The 21,968-nt window shown below is 32.9% G+C and overlaps 1 protein-coding gene across 2 annotated transcripts; it reads right to left on the bottom strand.

The window, feature by feature from the left end:
* Window positions 1–430: 430 nt before the first annotated feature.
* On the bottom strand, window positions 431–10,901 carry LOC113518995 (protein zwilch). 2 transcript variants are annotated; one of them, XM_052898551.1, is made up of 14 exons: window positions 10,692–10,901; window positions 10,550–10,610; window positions 9,984–10,125; window positions 9,651–9,891; window positions 8,890–9,054; window positions 7,928–8,073; window positions 7,002–7,216; window positions 6,337–6,416; window positions 5,050–5,273; window positions 3,840–4,059; window positions 3,037–3,160; window positions 2,138–2,282; window positions 1,581–1,714; window positions 431–680 (listed from the first exon to the last, which is right to left on the bottom strand). In XM_052898551.1, exons 1-14 carry the CDS (start codon window positions 10,815–10,817, stop codon window positions 568–570), a joined length of 2,136 nt encoding a protein of 711 aa, XP_052754511.1. In that variant the 5' UTR covers window positions 10,818–10,901; the 3' UTR covers window positions 431–567. The 2 variants fall into 2 exon arrangements, with proteins under 2 accessions (XP_052754511.1, XP_052754512.1); XM_052898552.1 differs by lacking the exon at window positions 10,692–10,901 and having other exon boundaries at window positions 9,651–9,853.
* Between the last annotated feature and the right edge of the window lie 11,067 nt (window positions 10,902–21,968).

Genomic DNA, 21,968 nt, shown 5'->3' with positions numbered 1-21,968 from the left:
GGAGTTTGACAGCCCCATTGCTAGCAATATGCCTTATTAGGACGACCATCACGTGGTTCTCCCTGGAAACCATCGTGAACAATTCTTGTTGAATTCGTCACGATGGGCTAACTTGACCTACTTCATCCTCACCTATCACCCTTCACTGGTGCCGCACCGGTGTATACCGATAGCGCGGGTGGGGTTACCATTCCATTATCATTCATTTAAAAAAAGTCCCATTGCCAACAATATACCTTGTCAGGTCGACATCCACACGGTCCCCTGGAAACCATCGTTCTGGATTCCAGGGGTATTCATTACGATAAGCTAACTGACTTGCCCCCTCATTCTCACCTGTCATCCTTCACTGGTAATCCGCAACCGTTTACTGTTAGCGCAGGCGGTGTTACCATTCCATTATATTCGATAAAAAAAAAAAAAAAACAGGAAGCATTCATTATGCTTTACTAAATAAATAGCATTACTAATACAAAAAATATATGTATTTATGTTATGAAAATATATCTAGTATAAAACGCTACTATTAGCTATTAAGGCACGACTCACTTGGGCTGCGGTACAGTTCTACAGAGTTAATTTACTAATCAGATTATTACTTAAAAACGTAAATTTAGTGGTATGATACTTCAATTCTTCTCCAATTGTTGTTATTTCAGTTACTTCATCTGTAGGTGGCTCTGAAACAAATAATTATATATATTCTATATATCTATCTTGACATAAAATCGGGATTCGGAAGTATTTTGTATTTTTTTTATATAACTTAAAATGGTAAATAAGCTGACGGCCCACCTGATGCAAAGTGGTAACCGTTGCCTATAGACATGAGCAGTACCATGGACATAACAGAGTATACTGTTTCGCCCATGATACCCTCCATGCGTTGCCATTCCTGAGGACTCAGGTGTTATTCCTCTGTACCCTGTAAATTCACGCCATATCCCACCCTTCAAACCGAAACACAGCCATGCAAACACAACTGCTTCACGGTGAAACACGAATGGGACAGAGGTACCCAAGCAAACGACTTTTGTACAAAGTCTCCCTCTTGTATAAGCAAGATGTCGAATCACATTTCTAAGTCTCATAACATAATACAAATATATATTTAGAATCGGATCGTTTTTAGAGTTTAGTCAAACTGCTTAGGAGTTGCGGTACACTTAGACTACTATAGTTATTGTTTACTACACTGTTAAATTATACTGTAAAGTATACATATAAGGAACAAACATTAGATACCGATACTTGACGGTATATTCCGAATGAAAACTCGTTCGTACGAGATCCATTCTGTCTCGACGTGCCCATTAGATGACCGAATAGTACGAAAGAATTCTTTAGACTGTGCCTATTATCAGGTATGCAGAAGATTAGTTTAAGGTGATATACAAAAATTTGGCTTCTTTTACAACGGTGTCAAATCTCTATCACCTAGTGATTCACACATTTGCCACCAATCAATGAAATGTAATTTTGTTTTTTTGCTACTGGCAATCTGTATAAATCAGATATTCTATATGATGCCTAGGCAGTTGTTAAAATATTACTAATAATGATAATGATGGTGTAATTACCCAAATTCTGCCAAACTGAAGGTGGGAAAACTGGTTGCTGTGAGGACACGTAGGTAAGTTTACAATCCCGAATCAGACCTTGATCTGAATTTTCCTTCCGATTAATTACAGTACGATACCAATATGCTGGTTTCCTGTAAATAGAAAAAAAGTAAAAGCCTTACATCATAATTTATATTTGCATCTAATCTTCTGGTAAAAATACAACAAATGTAATTAACTCGAGGGGTAAAGCTTTGATTGCTTCCTGCTTTTGTAATAGAAAATGTAGATACAAAGCACTGATTATATTAAATAATATCTGAGATTAAAGTATATTTGAAATACATATTCTGGGGAATTTTAAACAGAACTACTGGTAACACTGAAAGAGACAGTGTATCGTTGTTTTAAAAAATATAATACATAAGTCAACAGTAAGGCAGTCATATGGTTTACAATATTAAAGCGGTTACAGTGATCATTTAAATTTAAAGTTATATTGCTAGCTATGAGGACTAAGCGCTCCGACCATTGTTTACTAAACCAAATTGCATAGAAAACTGTTATGTACTCACTTTAAATGATCCTGCACTATATTGTTTGCTATTGGCATGCGTATCTTCTGAACAGGGTCGCTCAACACTTGTCCAACTGTCTTGATGGGCGACCGCTCAGAGACGTAGTGTTCCAACAAGCGTGTCGCTATTGGCTTTAGATTTGCTGTAACACATATAAGAACAGCATAAGACATATTCATCGTCATATTAGCTGTTAACTGTCCATTGCTGAACTTAGGCCTCCTTCTATTGGGGGGTTTTGCCAGTAGTTGCCACGTTTAGCAGGTGGGTTAGCAAACGCTGTTTAGGTTTGATAATGTTTTAAGAGAGACGCTATTGTCCTTCTCTCGGCCTCCCTTAGTCGCCTCTTACGACACTTACGGGAAAAGAAGGGGTGGCCTATTCTATGCCGGAACTACACAGGAAATCTACAATAATATTAAAGAGGAAAGATTTAATTATTTTGTTTATAATGGATAAACACAAAAAGTACTTGACCAATTTTAAAAATTATTTCACCTATAGAAAGCTATACTATCAAAGAGAAACATAGGTTATATATTATTTTAAAAAATTCTATCTACCCGTTCGAAGACGGTCCGGATCGCTAGTTATTTACCAGAGGGAGACTTTGTACAAAAGTCGATTGCTTGGGTACCTCTGTCCCATTCGTGTTTCTACCGTGAAGCAGTTGTGTTTGCATGGCTGTGTTTCGATTTGAAGGATGGGATATGGCGTGAATTTACTGGATACAGAGGAATAACACCTGAGTCCTCAGGAATGGCAACGCATGGGGGGTATCATGGGCGAAACAGTATGTCTATAGGCGACGGTTACCACTTTCCATCAAGTGGGCCATCAGCTTGTTTGCCATTCTAAGTTGTATAAAAAAAAAGTTATTATATGAAGACACTTACTAAAGTCAGCTCTCAAACAGGTTTCAGCGCGATATAAGTGCTCTAAACAGACGTGGACTTGAGCGAATTTCATCAATAGATTCTTCCATGGGCTAATATCTATCTCATCAGCTATTATAGGTACCTGGAATGTAAATTTATTTTAAACAGTTTTTTTTTTTATAGTTTAACAACAGAGTAATCATTTTAAAAAGCCTGATTAGACAAAATTAAAATTCTACTAGCTTTTCCCCGCAATGTCATCTTTATGACTGGAATTACCAGGGATACCACGAATATTAGGGGGGAAAGGGATTATTAGTAATATGAACCTAATAGCTCCATTGCTAGGAATATAATACCCCATCAGATCGATCTCCATGGGATTTCTTCTGGGAACTATTGTGATTCTTGTGACATTTGTCAAGATAGGCGAACTGACCTGTTTTCATCATCACCTATCATTCTTCACTAGTACCCCGTCAGTGTGCACCAATAGCGCAAGCGGGGTTACCATTTCTAAATTATATATTTAAAAAAAAGCAGTGGTATCCAAGCATATTCTGTGTTGACAACCCAACACAGATCAAAATTAATTGTAACGGCAATAGGCAATGCCCTCTCTCTCTCTCTTTCTTCTTACAAAAAATCTGAACTGGTTGGACGAGTCTTATATTGTAATTATTATTTTGGGAACAATAAACTCTTAAAAATCATTTTGTGATCGGTTTTACAACAGACATACCGAAAACGCACATTTTGTTTAGAATGCTAGTTATGGCTATAGGTGAATACCATCGTTCAATAGTTTATTTGTAACCTACCTCATTCGCATCCTTCTTCTCGGCGACAAGTCCGTGTTTCTTCAATGATGCGAAGTCATCAACAGTGAGATCATTAGTGTCATCGACGTAGAACGATTCACAATCGAGCCTAATCGAGTGTTCCGCTGTTGATATATTATCGAATGGGTTCAGGGTAAAATCTCCGCCCATCGTCATATCTTGTATCGTTTGGTTGATCTGTTCTATGGACTCATGAGATCTGGGAAAATATGAGAAAATTTTTTTAATATATTAACGCCATCTAGTTTCAAACTAAGTAGATATTATTATTTTTTTTTTGATGGGTGATAATGGTTTGGTAACCCCGTCTGTGCTATTGATATACACTGGCGGGGTACCAGTGAGGGATGACAGATGAATATGAAAGTAGGTCAGTTGGCCCATCCTCATGAATTAAACTAGAATTAGTCACGATGGTTTCCAGGGGGAACCACGTGGAGGTGGATATGACAGGGTATATTGCTAGTAATAGGGCTATTTGACTCCATTACTAACACTCCCTTTCCCCCCAGTAGATATTATTTTAGGCGTACTAGACAATTTACATACATTTTTTAAATAGGTATTTATTTATAACACATTAAAGATGCTTAGGCCAATACGAAAAAAAGATATACGGTCGACTGGTAGATAACGCCATATGGTGTTAAGTCCGCCATTTACACTTTCTTGCTGTAATAAAGTTTAATAAATAAATAAATATACTCATGAACACAAAGGTTTGTATTATACGGGGAGTAAACCCATAAACATTGGAGGATAGGAACAATTCAGGATTTTTTTTTTTAATTCCTGAGGACTCAGATGTTATTCCTCTGTACCCTGTAAATTCACGCCAACACGTTACATATACAGGTACATAACATGCAGCACTCCGCAGAGGTATGCAAATGTTGAACTGTATTTAGTCTACATTATATTACAATTATAAAGTCCAAACATTTACCAAATTACAATATTCTTTATGTCAAATTATCATATAAAATTATGGTTTATATTTTAAGTAATTTTTAATACATTACATCTATATCATCTATCAATATATTTCTGTTTACTCCTATTTCTGTTAGCAAATGGTAGTGTTTATGGCTTTGTTTGTTCCAGATTGAATGGTGGAATAGGGCGTGACATTACTAGATACGAATAGTTCTTAGAAATTCCTAGATGAAGATAAAAATACTGTCTTTACCTGGCATCAGTCGTCCAAATCCCAGCAATGTAGAAGGAATGTTCTAGAAGGGACATAACCCTTGTATATTCCCACATAGTTTTCTCTGTGCCCACCTGAGCCACTAAGGACAACGCTTGCGGGGAACTCGAGCGGAGATTCTTCAGTACTTTAGCGGTTTGGGAGTGACCACGAGATAGCTTCAGTACCAATTTTGATAAATAGGTTTTATTGTTAGCATCAATCTGCAAAGATAGAAATAAGGATGGTAGATTTTTTTCTGGACTTTTAACATAGTTATGTAAACAGTGGTTTGACTTTGGGGAAGGAGTCAGATGGAGACTTAGTACAAAAGTCGATTGCTTGGGTACCTCTGTCCCATTCGTGTTTTAACCGTGAAACAGTTGTGTTTGCATGGCTGTGTTTCGGTTTGAAGGGTGGGATATGGCGTGAATTTACTGGGTACAGAGGAATAACACCTAAGTTCTCAGGAATGGCAACGCATGGGGGGTGTCATGAGCGAAACAGTATACTCTGTTATGTCCATGGTACTGCTCATGTCTATAGGCGACGGTTACCACCAGGTGGACCGTCAGCTTGTTTGCCATTCTAAGTTGTATATATAAAAAAAAAGTTTTTACATGCGACCTCGTTCGCTTGACTGGGATATGTTTTCTACCCATATGCTAAATTTCATAGTAATCGGTTAAGCTGCAAAGGCGCTATAAGGTAACAAACAAATTCACTTTTTCATTTATAGTATTAGTAATCAATTACTATGAAATTTAGTATACACGCACGTTATGGGTTGGAGAAGGATATAGGCTAACTTTTATCCTTCCAACCAGATAGTTTTTACGTGGTTCCCCTTAGAAACCATTGCGCTATTTTCCATGTATATTCATCACGATGTGCTTTTGTCTTCAGCCATCATCTCTCACTGGTGCCCCGGCAGTATAAAGTATAAACCGTTAGCGCGGCTGGGGTTTACCATTTCATTGTCATACATTAAAAAAAAGGTGTCGTGGTCAGTGAACATATTCCAGTTCAAAAAGCTAGTTTATATTTGTAATTGATTATTCAAAATGTGCTCTAACAGCGAACTAGATGTACTCGACGTAGCCACAGTTTCATAAATATAAGTATAAATATTCTTAAGCCATATTCGTAGTAAAAAATAAAATACTAAAATCGACACTAGTGGTCAAAAGATTTTGACATGTCTCGAATGATTACATGCCAATTTAGAACGTATTTTACTAGACATATTCATTGCATACATAGGTAAATAGTTCTTTCATTACTTACAAATGGTCTAATCTTGCCCGACGAAATAAATTTGAGAGCTTGGATTAGCAGAGTTACTAATTCTTCGGCAGTCTCGCAGTCTGAAACAGCAAAAAAAAAAAAACAGTTAAAAATTGTGTCCATTATAAGAGACAAAGATTAAGAAGGGATTTAATCACAGATAATATAAAATTGCCATCCATGCAACATTATTGTTAATAATTTAAGATTGTGTCCTCAGAAAAACCGACTTCAATTGTGGCAAAATTGGTTATTTTTATTTTAAAACTAAACTACCAAACCGATTTTTATAAAATTCCTTTGGGACAAATCTGTGACTATATTACATAAAAATAAAGAGTTTTTCAAATCGGTTTATAACTGAATACTCCATTTTAGCAGGTACTGAATATAAAATACAATCGAATTGAGAATCTTTTTGAAGCCACTTGGGTTTTAAATTATAATAATTGGTTTTGCCACAATTGAACTAAGTTTTTTTTTTTTTTTTTTATAGAAAACAATTTAATTATTACGGAAATATAATCTATTCTACCTTTTGCGTTAGGAGTTAAAACAAACAATAAGCTTTTAAATTAATTAAAGTTATTAAGCTGTTTCAGAAATTAACAAAAACGAGTATCTTGAGACAGTATTTTTATATATTAAGGTAATAACATACTTACCTCTTAAAATATCCCACAATTTGTACGTAAAATCGTTACTCGATCCTTCAGCGTTCATAGCCGAGAGACATTGTCGCAAACTGCTGGTGTCTTCGGTGACGCACGTGCATCCACCCGCAGGGCATTCCGCGGTATATGCATATGTCTCGGTCTCGTTGAGGAGCTCACTTAACCGCTTAGTATTGTTTGGTTTTTTCATTCCAACAGTGTAGTTCCTGGATATAAAAATAATTACATAAAATTTAAGAAAATATGAATAATTAATATAAATAATTTGATTACTAACACCATATTAAAAACCTTGAAGCCCAGTAGCCTCTGCCTGATTGCATCATTTAGGTTAAAAAAAAAAATACAAAAATAGAAAAATATTAACAGTGTACATATTTTAGTTATGACAAATTAATGCTTCAATAGAATTTAAAAAACATAAACAAATAATTAACATAGAGACAGTCTACTTTTATATCTCCATGAGCTTTTAATCATGAGCCACAATGTATCCACAACACTTGATCTCATACAACCATCTTTTATATTGGCGACCTCTTTTCCTTTTAGTTCTGTAATGAGGAATCCAATCTGTTACAGTATTGGTCCATTTAGTGCTACCTCTTAACATATGACCTGCTCATTTTCACTTCAGTGTTTTGGAGTTAGTTGTAATATGGTGAAATTATATATATTTTTTTATACAACTTAGAATGACAAACAAGCTGACGGCCCACATGATGGAAAGTGGTAACCGTCGCCTATAGACATGAGCAGTACCATGGACCCTGATACTCCCCATGTGTTGCCATTCCAGAGGATTTAAGTGTCATTCCTTCGTACCCAATAAATTCACGCCATATCCCACCCTTCAAACAGAAACACATATGCATAATGAATCACAAATAAATGAGAATAATGTTTTGTATTCTTACCTTACAACAGCAGTTTCTAAGTTGACTGAAGAAGATCCTGCAGCTGTCATATCAACTAGTAATTGATTTATATTGTGCAAAGAACACACCGATTTCCATATAGCATTACATGGGCTTGCCAGGTGTCCTACTATTACTTCTTGTTCCTGAAAATGTGTTGAGTATATAAATTATGGCCCAAAATAAGAAATCACAAATTGTAATACCAATGATAATAACTATTAAGTGACTATTTTGTATGAAAAATGCAATAAGTTAATTTAATTTTATATTTATATTTTTATGAACAAAATTTTCGGCTTGTAAATTCAACTCGCATCTCACCAGTTTTATTTTTTTCTCTGCACACAAAAGGAACTTCAATTATGTGTAAACATACTGATGAACAACCAGACTAATAGTATAGGTAAAGTAGTTTAAAAATAATATAGAATTAGCTGAATTCTATACTTGACAAAATGTAGACATACTGAGTGTTACATTCACCATAATGGTAACACAATATGTCTGGGATGGGAAAGGGATTGTTAGCAATGGAGTTTGACAGCCCCATTGCTAGCAAAATGCCTTATTAGGTAGGCCTCCACATGGTTCCTGCTGGAAACCATCATGAACATTGTGACGAATTCTTGTTGAATTCGTCACAATAGGCTAATTGACCTACTTCATCCTCACCTATCATCCTTCACTGGTGCCCCCCTGGTGTACACTGATAACGCGGGTGCAGTTACCATTCCATTATCATCCATTAAAAAAAAATATCTCTGATTAATTAGGGATTATGGTTGACTATACATTTTATTATATATTTTTTTACCTTTACAGAAATGTTTATACTTGCCTATATCTGTAGGTAAAAGTGTTCCTGACGACTTGATACAACAAACCTAACATTCTAATATTTCCACCCAGGTTTACTGAAGATTCAATAAAAATTAAAATAAAAAATAAATTATACTTACAAAATTAACTTTACAGTTTATGAATGGTGTCACCAAAGTTTTCCCTTGCCATTCGCAGTGTAATTCTGTTAATCCACCATGAGGTGCATTCAATAGCTCATCTGTAGTATGAGAGCCATATGAAATGCCAGACAGTAGGTATTTACAATCTACTGTAACAGTAACCTATTGAAAAAAAAAAGAAACAATAAATCTCAAACCATAAACATAACAACAACAATGGCAAACTAATGGCAATGGATATGCCAGGAGGGGGGGGGGGGGGGGGAAATGATCTATAGGATAAAATTAATACATTTATTATAATTTTAATTCACCAATACTTGAACAAAATATTTCTGATCATTTTATAATATTACATTTACAAAGATAAATATTTAAAGTGTATTTAGTGAAAAATGTGCAATTTTGTGTTTTTTTTTTCTAATTTATATTATATCCAGGTACAGCACACTTAATTATAACTACATTTATCTAAAACTAATTCTACTTCAAAATATAAAAATAATTACTAATTATTTTGTTCACACTCATTCCTAATCAGCTTCGAGCTTGTTGTATAGGTGAGTAGCCTATTAGTCTATCTTGTTCTAATATACATGTTATTATGTTTTCTCTCTTTTACACTACTGATCCATATACTTTATAATGTAAGGTCTAAATAAATTGTTACTGGTATAACAGATTCATTTCAAAATTCACAACATAAATTTGGCTACTGGCGAGGAATATTATATTTATACTTTTTTAAAAAAACATACCAAATCAGTATTTATTCTTTCTTGTGCTGCATATTGCTCAACCAGCTTATCAAGATCCACTTCTTCTAAAGTCATAGAACCTTCATATGTAACAATGCCTCTGGCAAAATGGTGGTCATCAGATTGTACAGTGAGGAGTAGAGGTTTCCCCTCATCAGATGGATTGGTCAGTATCCACATTGGTATGGCATCTTCTGTTGACACTGTGGTAAGACTTTTATTGTACAGATTTGCAATGTCTCTGAAATTAATATATATATAAAAAAAAAAACTGTTCAGTTACTTTTTTCTTCAGCTGACAGAGATTTGTATATAATAAGGATTATAACAAACCTGGCTTTATTAATAGCAACTGGAAGGTGGCTAGCTTCCTCCTTAGTCCATAGCTGTGGTTCATCAGTTATAAGGGTGTCATCTAATATTGTGTGCAAGCTAAGATCCAGCTTGAGAGGGGACCCAGTTAGTTCCAATTCCTCTATATAAACATTAAAAACATTTGATAGTACTTAATTAGTATCTCGTATATAGTAAGGAGATATCTGAAGATGTGTAGTCTTATTATTAAAAAATATTTTGCCCAATACATCCAGTTGTGCATTTTAAAAAGGTATATATCATCTATAATTTGACGTGAACAAACTTATTGTTATGATAAAAATAAAATCAATACCATTCTTGTATTTGTATTAAATATACATTAGCTGTACAGCTACTATGCTTGTCTACTGGAAGACTTTGTTAACATACTTTTTTAATACTTAAAAAAAATACTTGCTTCTTTGTATAATAGGGATCTTAATGCAATTATTTAATTGTATTTAAAATATTAGGCATTAATTAAATTGATAATTTTGAAATAGGAACAGTAAAAAGTTTATAAATATTTTTCAACTCATTACCTGCTTCGCATTTGTTATCTTTTTCAAATTTGCTATCTATTGTGTTAGTAGCCAGCTTATTCTGAAAAAATTGTTAAAAAATAATAATTCTTATAAATAATAATTTAAAATAACTAATAGATAGTTAAATTTGGAAGCGCACCTTCACAAACACCATAACAATTTCTCTACTATTTTTTGTATACATTTCTACATAGCTTGGACAAAATTGTTTTTCTATTGTAAGTTTAGGATAACTCTCTAATACTGGCTGCAATAAATTGTCCATTGTAAAATTAAAACTTTATGAGGGAATAAATTTTGATTAAAGATACGTTTGAATTTTAAAAACAAAACGGGAAGTCAACAACATGATAAATACCGATGTCAAGAACGTCAATTGGATTTTCATGTCACATCAAGTAAAATATATTTATATGATTCTGTGTAACCATCGTGATACATTTATATGACATCCATGTACCCAGTGTATTGTATTATATTAATTCTGATATTTTAAACCAAAGATCATTACAAATAGTAGCATAATACTGTGATTATTTATTTATTTTAATTGATTAACTTCTAGTAGTTGCATAGATTATTTTCTAGTTTAAGGAATAAGATTAGTGCCGACAATTAAACCGCTATATAAATGTCACAATTGACAACTAATGTCAGTCATGACAGCATCTGATGTTTATTATCTAAGAACAAGTTATTACTATGCATAGATAACAATTATACTTGACAACGTAGTACCGTGATTACTTGCTCTGTGGTAGTACCTTTTTTTTTAATTAATGATATATTTTTTTGAGGGATGATAGGTGAAGATGAAAGCTAGTCAGTTATTCCATTGTGACAAATTCCACTAGAATTAACAATGATAGTTTCCAGGGGGGACCACGTGGAGGTCGACCTGACAGGATATGCAATATGACTGCTAGTCCGCATTATTAACAAAAATATGTCCAATGTTCGGATTTGCTACATAAATAAAATATTTATATCATTAGGATATACAAGTAGGTATAATTACGAATAGGTAGGTAAATTTAATAAAAATTCACCGTACAGCATCTTTTGTTCTTTCTCTTCGGGTGTTCTGTCGCCCGTATCAAATAACGAGGGCGGGATACCCAGTTCAATCAAGTGTACCAAATTAGAACATAAAAAATTGGTCTTTTTTGTTGTTATCTATTAAGAAAAGCTCGCAAGAAACTCAACAGTTACTCATTTTAAATTTCTGTTAACAATATACACATATTTATTTTAACTACTATGTCTAAAATTACATGGTCATTAAAAAACCCGTGCATGATCAACTAACACCATATACGCTTGTCATTCAAGTAATCGTTTAACGTGTAATAAGTTTTGTTAAATAAAATTGATAGATACTCTTTATTGTTTCCTCCAAAAGATTACAATAGTAAACATATTATAAATATAAATAATTATAAGAAATAATCACAATGAGAAAACAATTGGCGACCTTTTCGTTAAAAGCAATCTCTTCCAGGCAACCTTTGGATGGAGGAAACAATTTAGTAGGAAGCATGATGAAAAATTCTGTTAGTTCTAAATATGGAGATGTGATACATGTAATAATATAAATATATGTCCCTACTCATTATTATATCATAAGTGTTTTTAAAAACAGTTTTAAATTTATTAAAAGACAGATCCAAAATATCATTCGGTATCTTGTTATAACATTTAAAGACCTATTAACTTTATCTAAACGATATTTTGGAATAAGAAGTTTGAATTTGTATCTAGTGTTAAGATGATTAAGATCGCTGTTTTTAAGAAACAGCTGAAGATTCCTGCGTATATACGAAATGTTTGCGTATATGTATAGTGAAGAATACTTGCTTCTTTAAAATTTTCTTTGAATGATTCACGATTTCCCATAGAATATACTGCGTGAACAGCATGTTTTTGTAATACAAATATGCTTTGGATCTCGGCTACTTTACCCTATAATAATATTCCATAGGACAGTATACTATGAAAGTAACTAAAATAAACTAATCTAGCAATCTCAATATTAGTATACTGTTTAACCTTACGTACAGCATACGCCGCGGAACTTAATTTAGTTGCAAGGTTTTGAATCTGAGGACCCCATTGAATTTTATTGTTAAGTGTGATTCCAAGAAAGACAGTAGAGTCTAAAAATTAAGAGGTTCATTATTTAATTTTACAGAAAGATTGAAATCGTGATTTTTAGAAAGCTAAAATTTTACGCATGAACTAATTTTTTTTGCATTCAACATTAGATTATTATTTGTAAATTAATGCATGAGACGAAGCAAGGCATTATTTACATCATCATAATGTATAAGATTGATAGATTGCTATCAATCTTCAAAATTTAAGAAGTATCATCTGTAAACAACTCTATGCCACATCTATCTTGCATACCAAAGCGGGATCATTTATATAAACTAATAATATGAGTGGCCCAAGAATAGATCCTTGAGATACACCCATTCGCACAAGTGACCCATTAGATATAACACTATTTACTTCAATTTTTTAAATTCTGTTTGATAATTAAGACTTGACTTGAAATGTAAAGCATTTTAAACTATAAAACACCAGTTTTTCAGCAATGTACTATGGTCCATTTTATTTTCCCAGACAGCAAAAATATGTCTTAGTAACTCCATACCTGCATCCGTATTCCAAATCCAAATTGACTATTATAAATTAATTAATTTAAATTATAATAAATAACTAATTGATTCAACATAATTTTTTCAAAGATTTCACTTAGTGCGGGAAGAATGAAAATAGGCCTTTAATTTACTGGATCAGCTTGAATTCCATTTAAAAAAAATGGTATTTAATTATATTCACTAAATTTAATTATATTAGGAAACTTACCATCATCTATGCACTTATTAAAAATAAAAGTAATCGACGGTGCAATAGTTTTAATATAATACTACTAAGTATTTTAATAGATATAACCCATAGATACTCAGTTTTTTTATTATTAAGTGATTTAAATAATTTTATTATATCTATCGGAGTTATATAATTAAAACTAAATACAGTTAATGGCTTGCTAACATTTTCTGTTAGAGGTTTCAGTCGCAGATGCGGAAGAGTTTAAAAATTGAGTTATTGCAAATGGCATATTTGTGGAATGTCAGTATTAATTAATTGATTATTAATATTTAAAACAATGTTATTATCATGAGTCTTTACTTTTTCGATTTCGCTGTTAATTATCTTCCAAGTGGCTTTAATTTTATTCTCAGAATTATTAATTATTTTACTTAAGCAGAGGGATTTATCTGTCTTGCAAACTTGTTTAAACGTTTTAGAAAAAGATTTCACATACACCTGTTATATTGAGCTTCTTGTGTATAATTTTACAGAGTGAGTTAGGGAGCGTAGAATAAGTAAAATAGACAACCTAAAACTGTTACAGAAATAGCAGGAGTTACCGGCCATCGATTGGTCTTCTTCCTTTCAACTATACTACATAAATTTTCCTATATTTTGCATTTTGCTGTGTTTTAAATCTGGACTCAATAACTACTTAACCCACATAAAGAATTGCTGGGTCTATAAACATGAAATTTGACAACAATTATAGAGCATTAAGAAAGGTTTTTCTTTATTCTGTGGGGATGAGATATAAAGGAAAATAAAAGGTCATCCGTGATCCGCGCTGTTAATTTGAAAGTCGAATTTGATTCTTTATTAATATTTTCTTATATCTTGGCATTTCTTTTGGACCTCGGTAACCCCTTGGATATAAGGCCCCCTCTAAGACCGTTACTGCTTAAAAGGACGCTAATAATTTTAATTTTAAATTCGTAACTTCCACTAAGTATTGTGGGCGAATATCTAATCGCTGAATGTACATACCTTAATCTTTATTGGTCGGATTCACCTTCCTGTTTAATTAATCGAAGATCCGATTAAATGGGCTGTTCTCAAAAAGGGTATCAATGCGTAACAATCGATTCGAGGCGTAACTATCGAGGTTAAAAGACCACTTCATGACTGGATATTGGAAAAATAAAAACGGGCGTGGGCATGCTGCATTATATAGGAAATAAGAATGAATACGTTGAAGGAGTGGATTTTTATGATTCGCAGTTTATGTAGACTTAAACGATTGTATTGAAATGGTAATATGTATTACTGAAAATTTATTATTTGTTAAGTAGGTATATACTCGTATATATATTTTATTTCTAAATCAGTACTTAGCTCCCGTACAGAATACTGTCACTGTTTTTTTCACATAACTAAGAATGACAAGCAAGCTGAAGATTTAACTGTAAGAAAGTTTTCTTTAGAAGATAATACCTCTGGTATTGCAGGTGTTCATAGAACCACTTACCATCAGAAATGCTTGTTTGCCAAAAAAAAAAAAAAAGTGATAAATTTATAAATGCTGCAATAAAGTGTAAAAAAATAAAATAAATAATGCGGTGACTACATCTGTCTACATAAACGTATAAAAATATCTAAGAAAAGTATATATTTCAGACTTCATTGTCATGTATAACATATTAGGAATAGGAGCCTCAGTCTCGTTTATCTATCATAAAACATTCTCCATCAGGGGCTAGGTACGTTTTGGTTTCAGCAGTTTGTATTTGAAGAATTAGTTCTATTTATGAAACTGAATTACCTAATAGGGTACAGTGATTTGAGATTTTTGTTACTGTATCTCTCGACTTTACCCGCATAAATCAGTATATAAAATATCCTATGCTCTTAGTGCCAAATTTTATTTAAATCCGTTCACTACTCTTCGTTTCACTAGTTATACTCGTACATAGATGACAATAATAGTAGTTACTGAATAAAACATTTAAAGGAATTGAGCGTACAAATTTAATGCTTTTTATTTTTAAACGACTACCTTTGACATTTTAAAATTGGCAATTGGCAGTGTTACAAATATATATATATATATATCGTCACAAAATTGGTAAGTGTATCACCATGAATATTTATCTTGTGACGATCTGTAATTTTTCGCCCAACAAAGTTTTGTTACACCTAAATATAAAATGAAGTAGGCAGATACAAAAATGCTAATTATTTGCAACTTTATTGTGACCTGTTAAGGTTGCTTTATGTTATTAAGATTGTGCCGAACTTAGCTAAGGATGCGAAACCTTTATTTTTTATTTTAGTGTAACTGACTGATGAATGAAGTGGATCCTTTTAGTTTGATTGGTTTGATTAGTACTCATACGATTTTATTGTTAGCCTTTCAAAGTTAATTTCGAACGTGCATGTAAATCTGATGTAGATACTCCTATGTTTACTTATAAGTATTTATTGTTTGTAATACAAGTTATATATGTATGTATTACTATATTATATTGATACATGATATAATAGGATATAAAGTTAGATTTTCCTTATTCTTATGACATGAATAGGATACAGGATAAAATAGAAATCATAAACATTATTTTAAGAGAGTATATTTATACCGTAACTAGCTGTATCATGCGGCTTTGACCATGTAAATAATTATGTAAAGTATACTACGTTTTAACCGCTTGCTAAATATCATTCAACTTTGTTCAATAGCTTTTGCGAGATTTTTAAGATATGTTATACTCATGTGAGGATGTCGTCTTCTGGAGGGAAGGGTGTATAGGTTACGTTCTTTTTTAATGGGTGATAATGGAATGGTAACCCCACCCGCGCTATCGGTATACACTGGCGGGGCACCAGTGAAGGATGATAGGTGAGCATGAAGCAGGTCGGTTAGTCCATCGTAACGAATTTAACAAGAATTGTTCACGATGGTTTCCAGGGGGAACCACGTGGAGGTCGACCTAATAGGACTGTCAAACTCCATTGCTAACAATACCTTTCCCCCCTTTAGGCCACTGTCGTCATACATAATGATATCTGTCACTGAATTAGCGAACGTTAGCTTTATGTCGCAAAGTTATGCTTCGAAGACACTTACCATCAGGTGAGCCGCATGCTCGTTTGCCCCCTGTGTTGTAAAAAAAAAAAAAAAGACAGTGGCGACAGTTTTGTAAAGATCCGGCCATGAATTGGAAAATTCAATGATTTTAGACTAGTTTACACTATAATTTTCAGAGTTTGATATATTTGCTCTTTCACGTTGCTCTCTTTTTATTTAAGAGATTTCTCTTGTCGGTGCAATTTATTCATGCATTTTCCACCAGCCAGCTCTATCCCATACCATGTCTTTGATCTCCCTGTACGACACGATACCTAGGATTTCCTTTATCTGTCCCATATAGTTATTCCTCGGCCTTCCTTTTCTTTTTTATCTTCTATTTTTCCATCTACTATGCTCTACAAAGACATAGATATAATTCCATAGACATAATTCTCATATAATTATATGATTATATCTCACATATATTCTTTCATATAATTAGATGTTTTGAGTAACCGCAAATAATTGTATTATAAAAGTAACATAAATTAAGAGTCTACAAGAATTAAGATATTTCTGTGTACTTCTATATGATTTACGAATAATTGTAAAATTGTTTGTTGTTTTAAATAAAATAAATAAATTAAAAGTAAAAATATATAAAAGTACCCGTAACCGGCGAGCATGTATGAAAAGATTGATGAATGTGGAAGAAGCGAAAGAGGTTTGTTTGAATCGAAGCATTTGGCGTTCCATTGTTTCTGCCTATCCTAATGAGAGACAGGCGTGACAGATATGTATGTATGTATGTAAAAATATATAGTGTTACATATTATAGGTAAGTATAATATATTGAAATAATTCTTCAAGTGCTTGCCTATGTTATATACAATATAAATTAACTTATATACTAATAAATAAGTTGGGCTATTTTGTTTAATACGAACTACCACTACTACTACTACTACTGCTAGCGATATACTCTATTAAGTCAACCTCCACGTGGTTCCCCCTGGAAACTATCGTACTGAAATCTAGGTGTATTCGTCAGAATGGGCTAACTGACCTGCCTTTTCATTCTCATTTACTGTCCTTCACTAGTGCCCCGAAAGCGTATGGACCCCCATACGCTTTCGGGGCACTTATTCTATTATCATCCATAAATAAAACATGGTGAGAAATGCGTGTTGAGAAATAATGTTACCTAGTGACTGCCCTTCAGACCGTAACATATCAATGTACATATCTGCTTAATGTTTGCATATAACAAATTGATAAGATTACACAAAACGATTTAATTAAAATTAACTAGCTATCCGACAGAGGCTTCTCTGTCAATTGTTTGAATTAGCAGCTAGAAACAGTATGTATGGGTAGGCAACGATTATAGTTAATGATTAATAGAGCAGACCATAGGGTCCGTATTTAATAATGGGAGCAGAATTAAACAAAAACAAAAGATTAAACAAAATAATCCCCGCCATTGTCCACGTTATTCGAAATGTAGCGCGTAATATGTTGTTCAAATACGTAACCTACACGTTGTTTATCAATTTATTATCAAAATAATCATCACCATCATCATCACCACCACCATCATCACCAATATTTCAGCCATTATCTGTCCAAGAAAGATTAAACTGTCCATTGAAAGTTTATATAGGCTATTTAATATCACGGACAAAGCCGCGGAAAACTATTATCTTATTTTCATCATCATCATCATCATTTCAGCCATTATCCGTCCACTGCTAGATATAATAATCCCATATAGATTACCATAGATAATGGTCTTGAGCCACCTGCATCCACTGATTCCGTGCAATGCATTTGAGGTCGTCACTTTATCTAATGGGAGGTCGTTCCACACTGTATTTGCCAGTATGGGGTCGCCACTTAGGAACCTTTCTTTCCTATTGAACGTATGTATGTATATTCTTACTTACATGTAAGAATGTATATTTGTACATACAATTGGTCATTTTACGCGTCAATCGTTATTTAGCAGATCAAAATACATCATCGTGCGTATCTGTTCAATAATTACTTGTCACAAATAGATAAGACGATGGTCTCTATCCAGGCGAATAATGCAAAACAATTACATTTTAATAGTATTAAATTTAACATTACAAATTTAAACTAAGAAGTTAGAGTTAAACCGCAAAATTGTAGAGTTGTTCATTTGGAAAGTTGAGGAGTTGGCGTAGGTATTAAAGTTATAACTTCTGTTATGTTTATTGTTACCTGCATCATATCATGGAGATATGATTTCACGACTAAATTTTGTATATAATGAATTACTTATAAATAAATTCAATAGGTATACCTAATATGACAAAATGAACATTGAAACTTTCATAAATATGAAGTTACATAGATGGAAAATGTACTTAATGTGTCAATTTTCGGCTTTGTTGCGAATCAAAGACTTACTTCTATAAATATACTATTCCATTTTATAAATTTCGCACACACATAAGCATGCACGCACACATGCACACAATTTACAATGAAGTTTAGTTATTTAGTTATCAGTATGCTAGAAAGCTAGCTGCTTTTTGCACATACCTGCTTGCACTTTCACATAGTCTATTTACAGAATACATGCTTTACGCTTACGTGTAAATAAATTAATGATCCAACCCGGATTATTATTTCAGCCGTTAACTGTCCACTGCTGGACACATAAGGGAAGTTTTGCCAGTAGTTGCCACGCTTGGCAGGCGGGTTGGCAACCGCAGTTAAGCTTTTAGAGATATTTTAAAAGGGACGCTGCTGCCTACCCCTCGCTCTCCCTTAGTCGCCTCTTACAACACCTACGGGAAAGGACAGGGCGGTCCATTCTATGCCGGGGCACACACGGCGGATGCAGTTTATTTAAAAACATGTATACAGAATTTTATTAGGGTGTCTTGTGTATATGAATATTGCAGTGAATTTCGTATCAAAGTTCACTGCACGGTTTAAAGGAAGTACGCAGACAGCAGTTAAACAAATGCAGCGAGCGACTTTGACTTATTTATTATTTGAAGATAATAAAACCAATTCATTAATTCATAACTGTTACAAGTAGGATTACCATAGTTTTCGAAATTTCTCTGTCAAATAAGTTTAGTTATTCAAAGCTCGACAGACTTGGAATCTATTTAGGACAATTAAATTATATTGTTATGGAATTCCTTAAACGTTTCATGGCGAAGGATACTTACTGGATAGTTGCTTACAATTATATTGGCTCCAACTTAATAAATACTAGGTTCCCGCCTTTATACTCAAATTTTAAATCCTTTGTTAATCCTAATTAATCAAATGTCTAGTTCATGTCATGAAATCTTGTTATAATTAGTTAAAAGTTAAGAGGTTAGTTTAGGAGGTTAAAAAGGTTACGAGTTATAAAATGTGTACTAAGTATATACTTATATTGTATTACATACGTTGTATTTGTCATACTAGATACTACTTGTGAATAGATAATAGCTACCCACCTACTCAAGCTTTGGTGACGTAAAATAAGGGATGTCGCTGCCCAATCCTCAAACATTAAATTCCCTTAGTCGCCTCTTACGACAATTATGAAAAACGAAGGGGTGGTCCATTCTATGCCGGGCCACATGGCATATTTGTAATATTAATACGGATTAATTTTAAGAAAGTAGAAAGATTAATTTTGTAGCAATACTATTTGTGTACATAATGGAGTATAATATATATAATATACATAAATAAAATAAAGATACCTTTAAAATAGAAAACACAAAACAATAACATATAATTTAATATTGTTTTCCACTAAAAAAATCGACTATAATTGTAGCAAAACCAGTTATTATTATTTAAAAATCATAATTTCTAAACAGATTTTGATAAAATTTCTGTGATATTAATCTGAAAATATATTTATTATTTCAGATTAATATTATAGAATTGTTTTTTTTAGATAAAAAATACATATTTTTTAAATCTTTTTATAAGTGGAGTTATGAGGTAACAAACATAAAAAAAACCGAATCGAGAAATTTCTTCTTTTTTAAAGTTGGATAAAAAGGAAAATCTAGGTACGTTTAATGGGACTCTTGTTGATTTCTTATTAATTCTTCTTGACTGTTGTCTCTATATATATATATATATATATATATATATATATATATATATATATATATATATATATATATATATATATATATATATATATATATATATATCTTCATCTATGTGTCTATGTTAGATGATATAATAATTCATAGACAATAATATATAGTGTTAGCCGTGTGGTCCCGGCATAGAACAGGCTGCCCCTTTCTTTCCCGTGGGTGTCGTTAGAGGCGACTAAGGGAGGACTAGGGATGGGCAGCAGCGTCCCTCTTAAAACATCTCTAAAACCTAAATGCTAACCCGCTTGCCAAGCATGGCAACTACTGGACAGTTAAAAGCTGATACTGTGTTTGTCTGTTTTTCCGCTAAACTCTTTTAAACCGAACCACGGTTCTTGATACAGGTTTCACTGTTATTTAAATATTTTTACAGAAGGTTTGCACGTACAATACATCCTAATTTGCAGCCGCGGGAAGTCGGGCCGGGTCGCTATATTTTTATAAAAATATACACTTAAATTTTATTATTTTCTACTATTTCGACTATTAGGGTAACATTTAATATTTTTAGGAACGCATTTGTGTTCAAGAATTTAAGTAATTCATTAAATAATTAAGATAGTGACTTATTTATTTTAAAAAATACTTTAGTTTGTTTTTCGTTTTAAATAAGTTATTTAATTTTCGATAACACAGAAATAAATTATATAACATAGCACTCGAGGATTCCTAGTAACAAAAAAAAAAAAGAAATCTGTAAAATGTCTCAGCAACAAGACAACATTAATATTGAAATATATTTCAAAGAGATTCGACTACATTTTATCTCAAATTGTACTTTTCTATTGCAAGACGGAAGTCTGTTCATCCTCTTGTACCTCGCTATAAATTAATTTGGCATAAAAAAATAGCAAAATATTGATGTTTTCTTCAGGTGAGTTCTTTTATCAATTGAATGGAGTTAAATTTTTCAATAATTTATAAAACTTAAGGAAAACTGACAATCTTTGAAGTAGGGACAAGTGTAGTGGCTATTTGCGACTAATTGGAGCGCCGACTAGGGTATCGCGAAATAGCTGGGAACAAAGGGTAGCTTGTCGAGTTTGCAAATTTTTATATCATTTAAAAAAATCAGTTTTTTGACTCGTTTATTAAGTTTATATTTATAGTAGCGACAGGTGATAATGTCGGTGTTGGTAAAGGACATTTCAGTAGATGACAATGAGGACGAAAATTAATTAATTAAAAAAACTCTTATTATTACTATAAAATTACAAAAAAGAAGTCTTAATTAAGAAGAAAATAACTGGCATTAAATTTTCAAAATTTCAAAAAAAGAATGTCACGATGCCAGTTTCTGCGCGCTACGCGTGCGTAGCTCCGCCTACACATCCCGCCCAAACGCTGGCTATAAATGCTGCCAGCAACA

The sequence above is a fragment of the Galleria mellonella genome, unplaced genomic scaffold (assembly GCF_026898425.1).
Source record: "Galleria mellonella isolate WM207_F2 unplaced genomic scaffold, CSIRO_AGI_GalMel_v1 utg44, whole genome shotgun sequence".
Taxonomy (NCBI): Eukaryota; Metazoa; Arthropoda; class Insecta; order Lepidoptera; family Pyralidae; genus Galleria; species Galleria mellonella.
Note: the sequence above shows the minus strand (reverse complement) of the source record. Positions and strands in the feature narration are given on the sequence as shown.

Coding starts and splice junctions, on each gene's coding strand:
- LOC113518995 (XM_052898551.1), bottom strand. CDS start 10,817: ATGGACAATTTATTGCAGCCAGTATTAGAGAGTTATCCTAAACTTACA. Junction 5,274..6,336: donor CGGGCAAGATTAGACCATTT/GTAAGTAATGAA, acceptor CTATCTTTGCAG/ATTGATGCTAACAATAAAAC. Junction 3,161..3,839: donor AGAAGAAGGATGCGAATGAG/GTAGGTTACAAA, acceptor TTTACATTCCAG/GTACCTATAATAGCTGATGA.